The 17442-nt window shown below is 46.2% G+C and overlaps 1 protein-coding gene across 5 annotated transcripts in view; it reads right to left on the reverse strand.

Moving 5' to 3' along the window:
* Positions 1-1338: 1338 nt before the first annotated feature.
* KIZ (kizuna centrosomal protein) overlaps positions 1339-17442 on the reverse strand; it is a 108769-nt gene continuing 92665 nt past the window's right edge. For 2 of the 5 annotated variants that reach the window (XM_047771592.1, XM_047771591.1), the window contains exons 11-14: positions 16383-16487; positions 13474-13570; positions 2588-2631; positions 1339-1490 (exon numbers count right to left, since the gene is read on the reverse strand). In XM_047771592.1, the coding sequence (XP_047627548.1) occupies positions 1384-1490; positions 2588-2631; positions 13474-13570; positions 16383-16487 (353 nt within the window). In that variant the 3' untranslated portion in view covers positions 1339-1383. Of the gene's footprint in view, positions 1491-2587; positions 2632-13473; positions 13571-15641; positions 16488-17442 lie in introns of those variants that run through there. The other 3 variants (XR_007133911.1, XR_007133909.1, XR_007133910.1) reach the window with 3 other exon arrangements.

Genomic DNA, 17442 nt, shown 5'->3' on the forward strand with positions numbered 1-17442 from the left:
CAGTAGGGACTCCCTAAGAATCTTAAAAGGTTGATATGCATAGAAACAATCAGGAAGGGTGTGTCCCCCAAAAGTCAGTAATGTTGACTGCTGGGCTTCTGTGTGTGTGTGGAGTAATTCTGGATTTACAAGGAAGTTGCAAAGATGATACAGAGAGTTCTTGTGTACCTTTTACCCAGTTTCAGATTCCCCTGAAGGTACATTCCTCTCACCTCACATTTCTTCTGTGCATCTGTCAAAACTACGAAACCAACACTGGATGTTATCATCAACTTAAGACTTTATTTGGATTCCACCACATTTTCCATCCATGTCCTGTTTTGTCCAAGGACCCCACCCAGGGTCCCGTATCTCACTGTGTCGTCACGTCTCTTGTCTTCTCTGTGACAATTTCCTTCCTTCATTTTTGTGATCCTGACAGTGTTCTTCTCTGCTGTTAGTGCTTCTGGTGTCTCATCTAAGAAACTAAGCTTATTTCGAGGTCACAAGGATTCACCCCTAGGTTTTCTAAGAGTTTGATGGTTTAGCTCTTACACTGAGGTCCTTGACCCATTTTGAGTTGCTGCTTGCACACAGTGGGAGGAAGGGATCCAACTTCACTCTTTTGTTTTTTTTTTGGCTACGCCTAAGGCATGCCACAGTTTCAGGGCCAGGGATCAGACCTGTGCCACAGCGGCAACAATGCCAGATCCTCAACCAGGTAAGCCACCAGGGAACTCCCCAACTTAATTCTTTTGTGTGAGGCTGTCCTTCTTGTTGTTCCAGCATCATTTGTTGAAAATATCATTTTCTCACTGGTCTTGGCACCATTACTGAAATCTAGTTGACCATAAATTTAAGAGTTTACTTCTGGATTATCAATTCTAGATTATATATAAATCAATATTTCACGCAGTACCACACTGTCTTAGATACTGCAACATTTTAGTAAATTTCAAAATTGGAAAATGTGAGTCCTCCAACTTTTCCAAGACGGTTTTGGCCATTCTGAGTCCCTTGAATTTCCAAATGAATTTTATTTCATTTATTTTTGGCTGCGCCCACACATGCAGAAGTTCCCAGACCAGGAACTGAACCCGTGCCAGAGCTGTGACAATGCTGGATGCCCCACATGAGTTTTAGAATCAGCTTGTCAATTTCTATCAAGAAACCAAATGGATTTTGATGGGCATTGTATTCATCACTTTGCTTTTTGATAACACTGAAAAAGGAATATGCTAGTTCCTATTTATGTCATGAAATTCACTGGAATAACACTATGGTCCCAAGTTTTCGTATTAAACAATTAGAAAATTTAAGAGGACACATTGATTTTGAACATCACATCTGAACACAGGGTTTTAGAGTTTGCTTAAAGACTTTATTTCCAATAGATGTTACAGTTTATAAGTCATAAAAATCATCAAAATCATCAGTGGATGTGTTATGGTTTCTGGGACGCAAAGCAGCTTCGATGTCTGAGTTACTGTCATCGGACTCGCCCCAAAAGGCTGGAAGAGAAAACCAGACAGCTGCTCAACATCTCTGAGCTCTGACTAATAGGCTGAATCTGCCCTGGCCTACGAAAGCCTAATAGGGACCTGAGGGTGCACCTGACCAGGCACAAGGACGCAGGCCAGCACTGCACAGATGGTACGTCTCTCTGCAATGCTAGATCCTTCACCCACGGAGAGAGGCCGGGGATCAAACTCACAGCTTCATGGATAGTAGTTGGGTTCTTAACCCGCTGAGCCACAATGGGAACTCCTGAGATGACTTGTTATGTAGGACCCTATCTGATCCTAGCACCAACCTGGAAAGGTGAGTAGTAATGTCTCTGTTTCAATGAGCAAACCCAAGCAGAGAGGTTGTGACCGGCCACAATCACAGGGGCAGTGGGTGGTCAAGCCAGAAGCACTCCCGGGTCATGTGACTCAGACCCACACTCTCAGCTGGGAACGGGGTTTAAGAGACAGGAGTGGAGGGAACTCAAACTCGCAAGGGACACAGTGCTGGTGTGGCAGGAGGGCATTGATGGAAACACAGGAGCTCCTGGGCAGAGGAAAAGGGAGAAGAATGTCACAGAGAAGGAAGGGCGTGAGCAAAGGCAGCAGTACAGTGCTGAGCACAGAGAAAGCTGGACCCACAGGGGACGAGACCCCGGGAACGGGGCTGGAGCAAGCATGGCCAGATGACGGCCCTGTAGGTGGTGGGGGCAACGTGATGCCTCCCCTGCAACCTAAATGAGGATGTAGAGGTCGGAGGCCTCCAGGTAGAGGGCAGGCGGGAGTGGGGGAGAGTGGGCAGGAAAAGTGAAGATGGGGACAGAAGCAAGAAACATTTTGTAGGGAATAGATGGGAGGAAGAGGCCAGGATCCCCTGCAGATTCACACTTGCACATTACAATGCTACGCCTGCACACACTGTGGCCTACAGACCCGGCCCTGCCGCTGGAGACAAGTACTGAGAGGTGGCCCTGCTCCCCCCAACCCAGGGTGACCACAGGCAGGCTTTGCTCCCACAAGGGTGTGGATGACAACAGAGATCACAAAGCATCCTTTTAGTTAAAACACAAAATGAGAATCTGGTCTCCGGCTCTCTCTCTTACCTTTAGACTTTAAATTGGTAGTTAGGTTCTTTTTGTTTTCATGCCTGTAAAACAAAGAAATAACTTAAGTTCTGGGAAAAAGGAAAAAAAAAAAGAAGGGTGATCAGACTAACGTTTTTACCATGAGCTCATGTTAGTCACTGAGAGGCCAAGGGTTTTACATTCATTCCATTCATTCATTTTAAAAGCAAAAAGCAGGAGTTCCTGTTGTGGCTCAGTGGGTTAAGAACCCAGCATAGGAGTTCCCATCGTGGCGCAGTGGTTAACAAATCCGACTAGGAACCATGAGGTTGCGGGTTGGGTCCCTGCCCTTGCTCAGTGGGTTAACGATCTGGCGTTGCCGTGAGCTGTGGTGTAGGTTGCAGACACGGCTCGGATCCAGCGTTGCTGCGGCTCTGGCGTAGGCCGGTGGCTGCAGCTGCGATTCAACCCCTAGCCTGGGAACCTCCATATGCCGCGGGAGCGGCCCAATAAATAGCGAAAAAAAAAAAAAAAAAGACAAAACCCCCCCACAAAACCCAGCATAGTCTCTGTGAGGATGGGTGTTCAACCCCTGGCCTTGCTCAGTGGGTTAAGGATCCAGCATTGCCATGAGCAGCAGTGCAGTTTCACAAACACAGCTCAGATCTGGTGTTGCTGTAGCTGAGGTGTAGGCTGAGCGCTGCAGCTCCGATTCAGAACTTCCATATGCTGCAGGTGTGGTCCTAAAAAAAAAAAAAAAAAAAAGCCAAAAGTGCAAAGGCCACCATAACCATGGCCTGAGCCATCAGCTGATGCTTTGGTGGAAGGGTCCCAAGCACACTGTTGGCTCTTCAGGGACAGGCTGACCCCTGGCTCAAGAGCTGGGTTCCAGCTGGGGGGTCTGCCAGAGCAGGAGGCAGGACTCTGGGGAGCAGAGTGGTGGCGTGGGCAGCGGGGCGCCTGCAGCTAAGCTGAAGCAGAGGATCCAAGGTAAGAGGACATTGTCAGCTAGGAGGTTAAAGTACTTAACCCCATCAAGCCCACGACACCAATACTCACTCAACTGTTTGACAGAGTTCAAAATGCACTCTCAGTTCCCTTAATTCAGGATACTAACTCTTGGTAGAGACAAATGCAAGCAGCTTGGACACCTGTGTTTGTTTCCACGTGTCACACACATGAAAATGTGAGTGGTCTAGTCCTGGCCTCTACCACCTGGTGACCAGCTTGCTAAGCCACTGGGACAAGCAGCTGGCCCTGCGGGAGGCGGGCCCACCTCAGGGCAACTTCTCTGGAGCTCTGGCAGCTGTAATGCACATGAAAGTCCCCCCAGGGAAGGACCAGTCATGTTTATTACACTGAAATTCTTTTTTTTTTTTTTTGTCTTTTTGCCTTTTCTAGGGCTGCTCCCGCGGCATATGGCAGTTCCCAGGCTAGGGGTCTATTCAGAGCTATAGCCGCCAGCCTACGCCAGAGCCATAGCAACACGGGATCCGAGACGCCTCTGCAACCTACACCACAGCTCACAGCAACGCTGGATCCCTAGCCCACTGAGCAAGGGCAGGGACCAAACCCCAACCTCGTGGTTCCTAGTTGGATTCGTTAACCACTGTGCCATGACGGGAACTCCGTACACTGAAATTCTTTACAGCTCGTACTAAATGGTCTATGTGTCTGGCTTGACATTTTGATGCTTCTGCGTGGTTCTGTCAGAGCGCTCGCTCAAACTGACACCTGCAGAGGACTGGGTTCAGGCAGAGCCCAGCCCCTCCGTGGGAGGAGCGCCGGGGAGAGATGTGAATGTGAACCATCGCTGTTGCTCCCTCGGTGGGACCCTAGTCCTCTGGACGCAGGAAACCCTGGGAACTCCGTCCCTCTGGGTCAAGGCTGATTAACCTACAGCTTGGAAATCTGCCTTTTGTCATAGTCACCATAATGTACATTTTTTTCCACAGCACAACCAGCTCCGTGAAGGTACAGTTTTCTAGGCTCAACATGTGTCAGTGCTCCCTTTAAACTTGGTGCCTGTTTCTTTTTTTAAAATTGAGGTAGACTTGATGCACAATGTAAGTTATAGGTATACAACATAGTGTGCTGCAGAGTTTTTAAAGGTTATGTTCCATTTATAGTTGCTATAAAATATTGGCAATATTCCCTGTGCTGTGTAATATATTCTTATGGCTTATTTTTTACATAACAGTTTCTAGTTCTTAATCACCAACCACTATCCGCACCCCCCTACCACCACCTTGCCACTGGTAACCACTAGTTTGTTCTCTATATCTCTGAGTCTGTTTCTTTTTGTTTGTTTGTTTGTTTTTGTCTTTTTGTCGTTTGTTGTTGTAGTTGCTGTTGTTGCTGTTGCTATTTCTTGGGCCGCTCCCGCGGCATATGGAGGTTCCCAGGCTAGGGGTTGAATCGGAGCTGTAGCCACCGGCCTACGCCAGAGCCACAGCAACGCGGGGGATCCGAGCCGCGTCTACAACCTACACCACAGCTCACGGCAATGCCGGATCGTTAACCCACTGAGCAAGGGCAGGGACCGAACCCGCAACCTCATGGTTCCTAGTCGGATTTGTTAACCACTGCGCCACGACGGGAACTCCTGTTTCTTTTTTATTTTATTCATTAGTTCATTATGTTTTTTTAGATTCCACATGTGACATCATACAGTATTTGTTTTTTCTCTGACTTATTTCACTTAGGACAATACCCTCGCAGTCCATCCATGTTGTTGCAAATGACAAAATTTCATTCTTTTTTAATGACTGAGTAGTATTCCACTGTGTACACACACACACACACACACACACCCTTCTTTAATCCATTCACCTGTTGAAAAAAGAGAAACACTGGGGTTGCTTCCATATCTTGGCTGTTATAAATAATGCTGCTATGAATACTGCGGTGCAGGTATCTTTTAAAATTAGTGTTTTCTTTTTTCTTTTTCAGATATATATCCAGCAGCAGAATTTCTGGGTCATATGACAGTTCTATTTTTAGTCTGTTGAGAAAACTCCATACTGTTTTCCACAGTGGCTGCACCAATTTACATTCCACCAACAGTGTATGAAGGTTCCCCTTTCTCCATATCCTCACCAACATTTATTATGGTTTTTTTTTTTTGGATGATGGCCATTCTGACAGGTGTGAAATAATATCTCACTGAGGTTTTAATTTGCGTTTCTATGATGATTAGTGATGTTGAGTATCTTTTCATGGGCCATCTGTATGTCTTCTTTGGAAAAAATGTCTATTCAGGTCTTCTGGCCATTTTTATAATCATGTTTGTTTGACAATGAGTTGTATGAGCTGTTTATATATTTTGGGTATTAACCCTTTATCAGATATTGCATTATCAAATATCTTCCCCCATTAAGTAGGCTGTCTTTTGTTTTGTCAATGGTTTCCTGTGTTGTACAAAATCTTTTAAGTCTAATTAGGTCCCATCTGTTTATTTTTGCTTTTATTTCCTTTGCTTTAGGAGACAGATCAAAAAAAAAATTGCTATAATTTATGCCAAAGAGTATTCCGCCTGTTTTCCCTCTAGGAGTTTTATAGTATCCAGTCTCACCTTTAGGTCTTTAATCCATTTTGAGGTTTTTGTTTTTTTGGGGTTTTTTTGCTGCACCTGTAGCATATGGAAGTTCCCGGGCCAGGGGTCAAAACTGCACCACAGCAGCAACCCAAGCTGCTGCAGTAACAATGCCAGGTTCTTAACCCATTGTGCTGCAAGAAAACTCCCTTTTTTGAGTTTATTTTTGTACATGCTGTCAGAGACTATTCTAATTTCATTCTTTTACATGTAGCTGTCCAGCTTTCCCAGCACCACCTATTGAAGAGACTGTCTTTTCTCCATTATATTCTTGCTCCCTTTGTTGTAGACTGATTGACCATAAATGTATGGGTTTACTTCTGGGCTTTCTACTCTGTTCTGTTGATCTATGTGTCTGTTTCTGTGCCAGGACCATGCTGTTTTGATGACGGCAGCTTTGTAGTCAGAGAGCGTGATTCCTCCAGCTCTGTTCTCTCTCAAGATTGTTTTGGCTATTCAGTGTCTCATGTGTTTCCACACAAACTTCAAAATTATTTGTTCTAGTTCTGTGAAAAGTGGTATTTTGATAGGGATTGCACTGAATCTATAGATGGCCTTGGTCACTTTAATAATACTAATTCTTCCAATCTTTGAATACAGTATATCCTTCCATCTGTCTGTATTATCTTCAATTTCCTGCACCCAGTGTCTTGTAGTTTCCAGAGTATTTTATATCCTTAGGTAAGTTTATTCCTAGGTATTTTGTAATTTTTTTTTTTTTGTCTTTTCTAGGGCCACACCCGAGGCATATGGAGATTCCCAGGCTAGGGGTCTAATTGGAGCTGTAGCTGCTGGCCTACATCACAGCCACAGCAGTGCAGGGTCCAAGCCATGTCTGTGACCTACACCACAGCTCACGGCAATGCCAGATCCTTAACCCACTGAGTGAGGCTAGGGATCGAACCTGCAACCTCACGGTTCCTAGTTGGATTCGTTAACTGTTGAGCCATGATGGGAACTCTGGTATTTTATAATTTTTGATGCAATGGTAAATGGGAATGTTTCCTTAATTTCTTTCTGATAGTTTATTGTTAGTGTATAGAAATATAACAGATTTCTGTATATTCATGTTGTATTCTTCAACTTTACCAAATTAATTAATGAGCTCTTGTAGTTTTCTAGTGCTGTCTTCAGGATTTTCTATGTATAGTATCATGTCGTCTGCAAACAGTAACAGTTTTACTTCTTCCTTTCCAATTTGGATTCCTTTTATTTCTTTTTCTTGTCTGATGGCTGTGGCTAGGACTTCCAATACTATGTTGAATAAAAGTGACAAGAGTAGGCATCCTGTCTTATTCCTCATCTTAGAGGAAACACTTTCAGCTTTTCTTGGTGCCTGTCTCTTTATTTGATGGCCTTTGGCCATTTCTCCATGAAGAGCAGACAGCCCCATGGCCATTACTGACTGAGTCAGTGAGGCTGCCAGTCAGGTGGGTGACGACAGTGTGAGCCTGAAAGAGTCCACCTTCTGTAAGTGTGTACATGCACCACAACTGTGGGTTGTGTCTACTATCTACCCACCTCCCACTTCCTAAGGACATCAGGCTCAGTGCTGAGCAGAGTAGGGGAGGCAGACATAATGATGTGGAAGGATGTAGAGAGAGACCAATTTGCCAGCTGACGTCCAAACAACAAGAGCCTCAGGGTGTGTATGTGGGGGCAGATGGCAGGAATACACAGGAAGGAGGTATGAGTGCACGGGAGGGTGGTGGGGTGGGTTGTAAAGTAGCTGCAGGATCCTGGAGGAAGCAAGGCACCATCTGGACTCTGCTGTGAGAACTGGAAAGGGTTCCCAGGCCTGGACCGAGGTAGGAGAGCACATGCCAGGTCCTTACAGCCCGGCCCCTGCTCTGAGCTCCAGAAATAAGTTCAGTGCTTACATGCTAGCTCTACTTGGCTGCCTCCAAAGTGCCTGATGGCCAACACACCTGTCCACAACTGAACTCACCTCCTCTACCAAACCGGGCCTTCTCCTGTCTTGGCCACTGGCACCCCAACTAGAGTCCCTGCCAAGCCCCTTGCCACTCCTCTGCCATGTACACCCAAGCAGCCTCTAGGTCCCATCAAGTTACTTCCTGCACTTTCCAAGGTCCTCACTCTTGGCCTTCACACTGATACCACCTGTCAACAAAATCATCATCTCTTGCCTAGACCTTTCTAACAGCCCCCAATTGGTGACACTACACCTACCTTGTCCGCTATGATCTTGCTTTCTTAAAACACTTTGCCTCCTTGCTTAAAACTCTTGGAAAAAGAACTAAATCCTGAACAGCATCTCACGCCTAGATTCTGCTGGGCCCTCCAGCTGTGGACTCCCCCAGCCACCACCCTCCATCCGAGAGACCCCTCCTGGGGCCCTGGGTCTACTTTCAGGTGTCATGTAGCATTCTTATTCTTTGGATTTTTCCCAACCATTAAAAAATGTAAACCCTCTCTTAGCCTGCAGGCTGCACAGAACCAGGCAGAGGCCTGGGCCAGGCCCAGGGCCCAGCCATTCGGGAAGTATGGCTGCCACATGATGCCTGGGCAGCAAACCAAGGAGCCCGCCTGCCCAAGATCACAGGCCTGGTCATGGGCAACTCGTGGAATTCAAGAGAGCAAACTTGGTGTTTTTTCCCTAGTAGTTTACAATCAGACTGGAGGTCCTATTTCAAAACAGACCATTTTCAGGTAAGAAACCACAGAGAGCTGATGTGACTAAGGTATGAGTAGGTTCTGGGTGCAGAATGCTTGCAGATGGGATGGAACCCAAGTTGAAAACGAGTGTGCACATGGCCCTCTGCTCCCACACGCTCCTGCAGAAGGCATCGTGGGACGCCGGGTCCCCGCAGCTTGGGTATTGACACCCTACAAAGATGGAGACACCTATGCAACTGACTTATGAAGAAAAATGCCTGAGTGAAGAGAGGGACCATATATGGACAACCACTCACTCGGAAAGTCTGATGGCCATGGAGTACTGCTGACTGAGAAAAGCCTCCAACTCCAGGGAGGGGCTCATAGTGGGGGAAGGGCACCTTAAAGTGGTTCCTATTCCTGAGCTATGGATGAGGATAGAAATAGACCTGGGGCCACAGGAGGGGCCTCTTGGATGGCCAGTTCCTCTGTAGGAAACATGGATGGTTAAATTTTAGGCTGCCAGTGAGCATGGGTCCTAGGGAGGCAGGTCCAGGCATGGGGGGTACAGGCCACCGGAACTCCTCAGAGATGGTATTGTCCCGATGTTAGTAACACACCGACTCTCAACTGCATGGTCAATATCACAGTTTGGAAAGAAAAAAATATCCACAGCTCATTACCAACCACACCCAAGGAGTTCCTGTCATGGAGCAGTGGAAAGGAATCCAACTAGGAACCATGAGGTTGTGAGTTCAATCCCTGGCCTCGTTCAGTGAGTTAAGGATCCGGTTTTGCCGTGAGCTGTGGTGTAGGCTGGCAGCTGTAACTCAAGTTCAAACCCCAGCCTGGGAACCTCCATATGCCAAGAGTGCAACCACAAAACAAATCAAAAGCAAACAAAACCAAAAACAAACCAAACACACCCAAGTTACTGTGGCTGTGAGTTGGCAGACTCTGAGGGCCAGAGGTGCTGGGTAGAATGAGGAAGGGCCCCCAGCAGGAAGGGTTCCTGCAGTTCTAGGGTCTTACAGCCTGAAGAGAATAACTAACGTATAAGAAAATGCGGTCTCTAGACTCTGAAATTTGTAACTTTTAAGGATTTGACTGCTAGCTACAACCAGCATTAAAATATCTCATATGGCATCTTATGTTAGAATGTTCCGCTAAACATACTGTTTCTGAAAAATACAAAGCAAAGGTAAATAAATAAATTTTAAAAATCCCAACGAGTGTGCCAACAAATCCCCGCAAATCTTCAATTTTAAGTTCAGAGGCTGAGTAGCTTCAATTTGACAAAGTCTGAGCGCCCCCTAATGGTCAACTAGGGTCCTTGCAGCAGATGCCATTTCTTAAGGGGTCAACTTCTTTCCTTCCCTTCAGCTAATCAAGCAAGAGACAATTCTTTCCTGCTCTGTGAAGGAAAAACAAAGTAGTTGGGTTTATGAAGAGAAATGTGTGGAATACTCAGGAGGCTGCTAATTTGGCAGAATGTAAGGAGGCTGTGGATTTGCCAAGCCAGAGGCAGAGATGGGGGCTTTTATACTGGAACCTCAAAGACCTGCAAGAAAAACCTCCTTTTCACTTCACTGGACCAGGGGATCCTTGTGATCTTCGTGTTATTCACAGGATGTGGGGCGGGGGAAGAGCAACAGCGACCTGGGGAGGAGACAGACCTGCCCCACCCAAGCAGCGCTGCCACCTGGCGCCCTCCTCTGGCCGCTCCTGTGGTTGCAGGACTGGCACAGAATGCCACCCACAGCGGCCCTTCCAGGGGGCAGTGGCTGCGTGACTTCTGCTACCTTTTCCCCAAGCAATTATGTGGCAAGCACACATCCTTTTCTTCCAGTAAAACATTGTCTGATTCCAAGCAGTAAACTGAAGTTACATGGCAGGCGGTTAAAATACAACCTCCATTGAATAAATGGATCCGGGAGAGTGAAAACGGCTTCCTGGGGAAGACAGAGCGAGACAATGTTTGCGGAGGAGGAAGCTCTGGCATGCACCCCTGAACAAAAGGGGACAAGTGGTCTTTACTCGGAGAACAGCTTCCTATTAGGACTCACTCCTTCGTACATTATGCCTTTCATCCCCACTCAACCACAAAATGATTTTGCTGAAGCAAATACAATGGTAGAAAAAGATTTACACTGAAAGAATCTTTAATAATAAACTGTTGCCGATCTGCCTACTTGCCCATGATTTATAATACAATAAACATCGGATTCTATTACGGCTCAGGCACTGAAGCCGATGCTCTGGAAAACGGAATATGAAAGCCCCGGGACCCCACCACCATCACAATGAAATGAGCATGGATAAATGTGCTAAGAGTATCTCTTTGCATCTTTTATAGCTTGTGTGTATTAATCTGTAACGCTTATTAAGAAAGTCATTGCTATGCAAAGCAGCACCCAATCCCTTTCTCTGGCTTTTCAACAGAGTGCACTGTTTAGCCAATAGGACGGACCCTCTGGCCCTCATTCTGCATTCATCACAGGCAACATTTGCACAATGTATCTCTCAAAGGCGGCTGAAAGGAAGGCCTTAATACTCATGTAAACAACTGCAAACCAATTACTTAATGAATCAGGCCCACACATAATGAGGTGCAGACAAAGAGCTATAAATGCATTTTTGCGCCCAAGCCGCTGCTTTAAAGTAAAATCCCTCAGCTGTAGTTTGGGCTTAACTAGCACATCATAATTATTGTCTCTAGGACATCAGAGGAAGCCATTTTTTTTTTTAAGGTCCAGCAGGGTCCTTTTTTTTTTTTTTTTTTTTTTGAGGTTGCTCATCAGCTCACTGACAAAATAGAGCAAAGAAGAATTTTTAAAAGTGCTACAGCAGCACTGCACTGTTATGTTTATTCTCAAGTACTGGGTTTCGAGACCACTTGTAAAAGCAATAAAGCACGAGGAGTGACTGCAGTAAGTGGGATCCTTAAATGTAAGCCTCTAAGAAATTTCAGGGAATCCAGGCACAAGCAGCAAACCAGGGCTCTCCAAAGCCCAGGACGGCGAATAAACACCAACCCAGGACAAGAAACAAACCGTGACAAACAGTGCACCAAACCCACACACTTGATGCCCAGAACTTTTCATCACTGGATCATTCATTATCAAGTGTCGAGAACCAAGGGTTTCTTGAAGGCATCTTTTTTTTCCCCCCTTAAAGGGGATGATGGGATTACTTGTAATTTAGGAAGTTAATTTCATGCAGAAACAACAGTAATAATAAGAAGCCCCTGCGTCAAGTTGAAGCGGAAAAAACTTTGATTTTATAATGAAATATAGATGTTAAGATGTTAAATGATCATCTTTACATTTGAAGAGAAAATGTTCTATGGAATCTGCTTTCTGAATGCACTTAAATATCAAAGAACATATATAAAAAGCTTAAGAAGAATTGGTTTTTTTTAGTGACTTGAAAATCTAAAGAAAATGAACACCTCTAACATTATCTTTAAAAACTAAAGGGATGTATTAGGCCAAATGGTGACATTAAATCCTGGAAACTACCTGTAGAATTTACTGTCTTTCATAGTTTCTTTTAGAAGATGCAGAACTTGAGTTTATAAGTATAATCAGAAAAACAGAATACTTTAACACTCTTCCTGTCCCATAATTCATTGTCTTTCACTTCCTTCAAAAACACAGATGAAAACTCAGGTATTAAAGATAATAATTTCTAAAAATTAAATGAGCAATTCCCCAAAATTGAACATATCAGGTTTCTAAAAGCAAGAACCTAACTGCAGAAAATCAATCTCATTTAAATATATTCCAGGTCCTAAAAATATTGTAATGTTTTTCAAAATATAAATGAAAATGATATTTTTTCAGTGTAAAAAGACCACATTTCTAGACAAATAATTTAATCTTATGGAACATCAGAAATGTAAAATTCCTGTTTAAAATTTCATGGGGGGAACCAGTTAATTCAAATGTAACGCCATCATCCTAAGGCCATCTTTTAAAAGGAAAATGCTATTACAAAAGCAAACCTGTGCTGTTTCAAATAATTAGCCCAAAGCAAAAAGGCAGGTATTCATCAGATGGCTGTTACTCCCATCCGTAAATGCCTCCCAAGGGACTAGATGCCACTGCACGACTAGGGTCTTATGCTGATGACAAATCTAGCACACGACTCAGCACTGCTCCCAAAACTTACAGGAAGTGCTCCAGTTTTAACACACGTGAAAAGATAAATTCTGGTCTTGATGGAAAACAAGCAAGAAACTATCAGAAAGGGAAGGAATAATCCAGCCCAAACACTTGGTTAAAAAGAGGAACACAAAAACAAATACCCAGCCCGTGCTTGTATATATATCTGCGACTCCGAAAGAAGAAACGGGCCACTTTCTTTCTTTTCAGGCCCTGCGTTTTCCCTGCCCTCTCCGCCGCCCTCCATTGTGCGGTTTCTAAGCAGCCCTACTGCGAGCAGCTGTAGACGCTAATTTGTGGTTCACTGAGGTGTCAATTGAGTCTTAAACCAAGGAAACAACAGCTGCAAAACAATGCTTGGCTCTGGTGCAAATATTTTCAAAGGTAGACTAAGGTTTCAACTGTCATCTCAGAGAAACAAAACCCCCAAACATAACCTTCCATCAAGTCACACAACATGACAAGCTGCAGCCAGAGTTTCATTCCCAGCCCAGCGACATTTCTCATCTCTTGCCGCTATTCAGGGAGGCGGGCGAGCGCGACTTTACCTTGACAAAGGACTTCCTTCGCCGGATGAAAAACTAGCTTCTGAAGCAATTTGGGGAGCTGTCTTTGTCTTGAAGGTGCCGCTGCCAACATTCAAACCTGTAAGGAGCACAAGTGAGAGCGTGGCCACACAGCGAGGCCGAGGCCACCCTGGGACCTGAGATACACGTCACCAGGGGAAGCTCTGGGACAGGGGCGACAGGATGGTGGAACAGGGAGGAGGGGTGTCCTGTGATGCTCACACAGAAGCCATAGCAAGGACAAAGTCACACCATTCCAAGAGCACAGTTTCCGGTGGCCGAGATGCATGTGTGAGCACACGGTCTGGTGTGAGTGCACCACGCCCTGGATAACACACGTGCTGTGCCACGCGGGCAGCAACGGCCCACCAGGGTAGTGGGGGCTGGGGAACGGGTCTAGGGATAACTGACACCCCTGATGACAGCTGGCACCCGCCCACCTTCAGGACCCTCTGATAAATCCTCCATTTTTCTACCCTGCAAAAGAGAGGAATCCCCAACGAAAACCATCAAGGCTGCTCCTGAACCTGCCTGAAAAGGCTGATGGGAAGATGCACAACCCCCCCTTTTCCTGGAGCTGAGGGAACCGGACTGCCCCCTGATGCTCCTGGCTTGCCGGGTGACCCTCAGTTTGGACATTTCTGCTCCAAGTCTGACTCTCAACTGGTAGTCACCCAAGACCATGCAGGACACCTCTGCAAAAGGCAATTAACACCCTTCTAACCTGTGACCTGTGGGCCTGCACGGGACTCAGCAGCAAAGCGGTTCCTTAACCATGTGTCCACGTTCAGCCCCAGGAAGGTCTGCACCTGCCTAACAGGACCAGTCTTTGAAGGCATGAAAACAAAGCAGCTTTCCTCAGAGACAGGTGACAGCCAGAGACCTATCACCTGACACAGGAGCTGACCCGGGCTTCCACGTCTGTGGCTAGACTTGGGATAGTCCTGAGGTCAGGGACACGCCCCAGCACTGCCTGGAGTGGTGTGTGAACTTCCACACTGGGCACATGGCCCCCTCAGCCTACTTCTTGCCTCTTTTGGGAGCTCAGAGAAGTCCCTAGGGTCAGGGTGAGGGCAAAAATGAGAAAGTGATGCATGACCAAACATAAGATAAACTCCAGAGCCACCATCTAACTCCAAGACCAGCCAGCACTCAGATCCCAATGCTGGGAAGCCTAGAGTCTGGCAGAGAACCGGGTGTGATTCTGAGTGTGGAGTAAGGGAGCTGAATATAAGGCTGACTGGCTACACAAGCTGTGCTGCTCTATCACTTCACATGAATAAACAGATATGCTAATTATTAGCACATTACTAGTGCTATACTTTTTGATACATATCCATGGGACTAGAACCTACGTCAACTTACTCATCCTTTGGAGTTCCATCATGGCTCAGCGGTTGATGAACCTGACTAGCATCCCTGAAGATGTGGGTTCGATCCCTGGCCTTGCTCAGTGAGTTAAGGACCTGGTGTTGCCATGAGGTGTGGTGTAGGTCGTAGACGCGGCTCGGATCCTGTGTTGCTGTGACTGTGGTATAGGCTGGTGGCTGCAGCTCTGATTCGACCTCTAGCCTGGGAACTTCCATGTGCCGTGGGTGCAGCCCTAAAAAGACCAAAAAAAAAAAAAAATTCACTCCTCCTTTGAACGTGTCTAATTAACTATTGAAAATATACCTACCAAAAGCAGGTCTGTAGAGTCACCTTTCAAACCATGTAAATATGCTCCAAAAGAGGCTTTACTCGCCTGGGTAATTTGTGAAATAAGGGGGTGGGATAAACACTTTCTGAGATCCCTCTGGATTCTGATTCTGCGACTCAAATGTGCAAAAGGTGATAAAAGGCAAAGAGTGAAGGGCTCACAAGGGCTGCCTCTTTCCAAAGTGATGCAGACTCCTATTGGGCAGAGGCCTATTATGCCTCAACAAACTACAATGTCTCGTGCTTGTGGAGTTCTAATCACCACCATCCCTGACGCGGCCAGCCCTCCCTGGGGGCTGTTCTCTACCAAGCACTATGCTGGGCATTTAACCTGCAGTGGCTCACTGAAATCTCAAAACAACCAAAATAACTGAATTCTGTAGCAACCTATTCTAACACTAACAGTGTCTAGGAAATAGTCCTCCAAAGACCACCAACCAAGTCTGATGTACCATAAACATCTCCCTCAAAAACGTGTCTGTCTGATGAAGACATCTTTGAGACAGCTGGAAATCCGAATGTGGACTGGGAATTACGGGATGTTAAGGAATCACTGTTCTTTCTGATAGGTGGAATTCTAACCTGTGGTTTATAATACAAATAGAAAAGTCATTAAAGTACATACTTCCTTCCATTATTAATCCATGCACATTCACAAAGGAAAGCTGAGATGACTTATATTTTTAAAAAAATGTAATAAAGTAAAAACCGGTAAAAATATTACAAATATAATACATAGGAAAGCTAAAGAAATTACAATTAAAACAAAAACCCTAGACTGAAGGAATTACACTGAAGCTTAAAACTGAGCTTTCCCTCAGTCTTTCCATGTTCATTGGACCCCGCAATGCCCCAACCTTCTGGCAAGGAAGTAGAGCCCAGATGACACAACCCACTGCTGCTCCAGAAGCCGGAGGACGTGCAAAGAGAAGGGGCTTGGGGTGGCTCCTGTGGCGACAGGCCAGGCAGAATCCAAGGGTCTGTAGGGCCATCGCCAGCACACATCCTGGAGGGAGGACTACTCGTCCCAGCTCTAGTTTGTCTAGGACTGGAAAAGTCCTGGCTCATTCTGACCCAATGACAACTTGTTACAAAACCAAGTCCAGAAACCTTCGAAGCGGGAGCACCCTTCTGTGAACCCAGCCCTGCCACGGCCTGGGGCCTCCCAGACATGGCCCGTCTGCCCTGCTCACCCAACAGCTGTGAGGCAGGGGCTGCCACCTTCTGCGATTTGGCTTCATGCTGACGGGCGCTGTCCTGAAGGGTGGACTGCTTCAGCATCTGGTAGGCTTTCGTTTCTATAGGTCAGAAAAAGGCACAGAGAACAGAAGAGTCACGTGCAAAAGAATGAAGCTGGCTCCTTACCTACATCACACACAAAAATCAACTCAGGAAGGATTAAAGACCTAAAACCTAAGACCCGAAACTATTAAATTCCTAGAAATAAACGTAGGAGAAAAGCTTCAGGACAACGGATGTGGTAGTGACTTCTTGGCTACAGCACAAAAGGTGCAGTCAGCAAAATGAAGACAAACGGGACTATATCAAACCAAAGCCTGTCCATGTCAAAGGGGACCACTGACAGCCCCTAAGCTCTGCTCCAAGGGCCAGGGGGAAAGACCATTGGGAAAAATACACAACAAGAGTCCCAGGAATGGCTTGAGTGACACAACCGCCCCCTCTGCCTCGGGTCTCAGGGGTCCTGGTGAAACGGGTCCAGCTGAGGACCTCTGGGCACATCACCTGCCCCTACTTCGGTTGGTTTAAGGGCAGAGGGAAGGTGAAAAGGTGAAAGGATGAAGTGCATTCACTTGGAGGAGTAAAACTAACTAAGGCAGGACCAGAGGCCCCAAAATAGCCGGTGGGGATGGAGCAGACACTCAGAACCTTATCCACCCTTATTTTAATCAGAAGAGCTGCATAAAACAACACACAGAGGACTGAGAGATGATCCAAAAAGGGACAACAAAATTGAGTTTTGGTTAAAAAAAAAAAAGAAATCAAGCAAGGTTAAAGGCCACATGGCCTGTGTAGAAACAAGGGAAAAAGGGTTCAAGTACACAGATGCTGCAGCAAACAGACTGGACAGGGCAGGCCTGTGTGTACACCTGAGGTCAGGCAGCCATCACACATGTGCCACTCTGGCCACCAGGAGCAGCAGGAGGAGTGAGCCCTGGAGCCGCCAGGCGAGAGCTCACCCGGCCAGAGGGTACAGCTGTTCTCTGGCCACAGCCGACTGCTGCCAGGTAGCAA

This window comes from Phacochoerus africanus, chromosome 3 (genome assembly GCF_016906955.1).
Source record: "Phacochoerus africanus isolate WHEZ1 chromosome 3, ROS_Pafr_v1, whole genome shotgun sequence".
Classification (NCBI taxonomy): domain Eukaryota; kingdom Metazoa; phylum Chordata; class Mammalia; order Artiodactyla; family Suidae; genus Phacochoerus; species Phacochoerus africanus.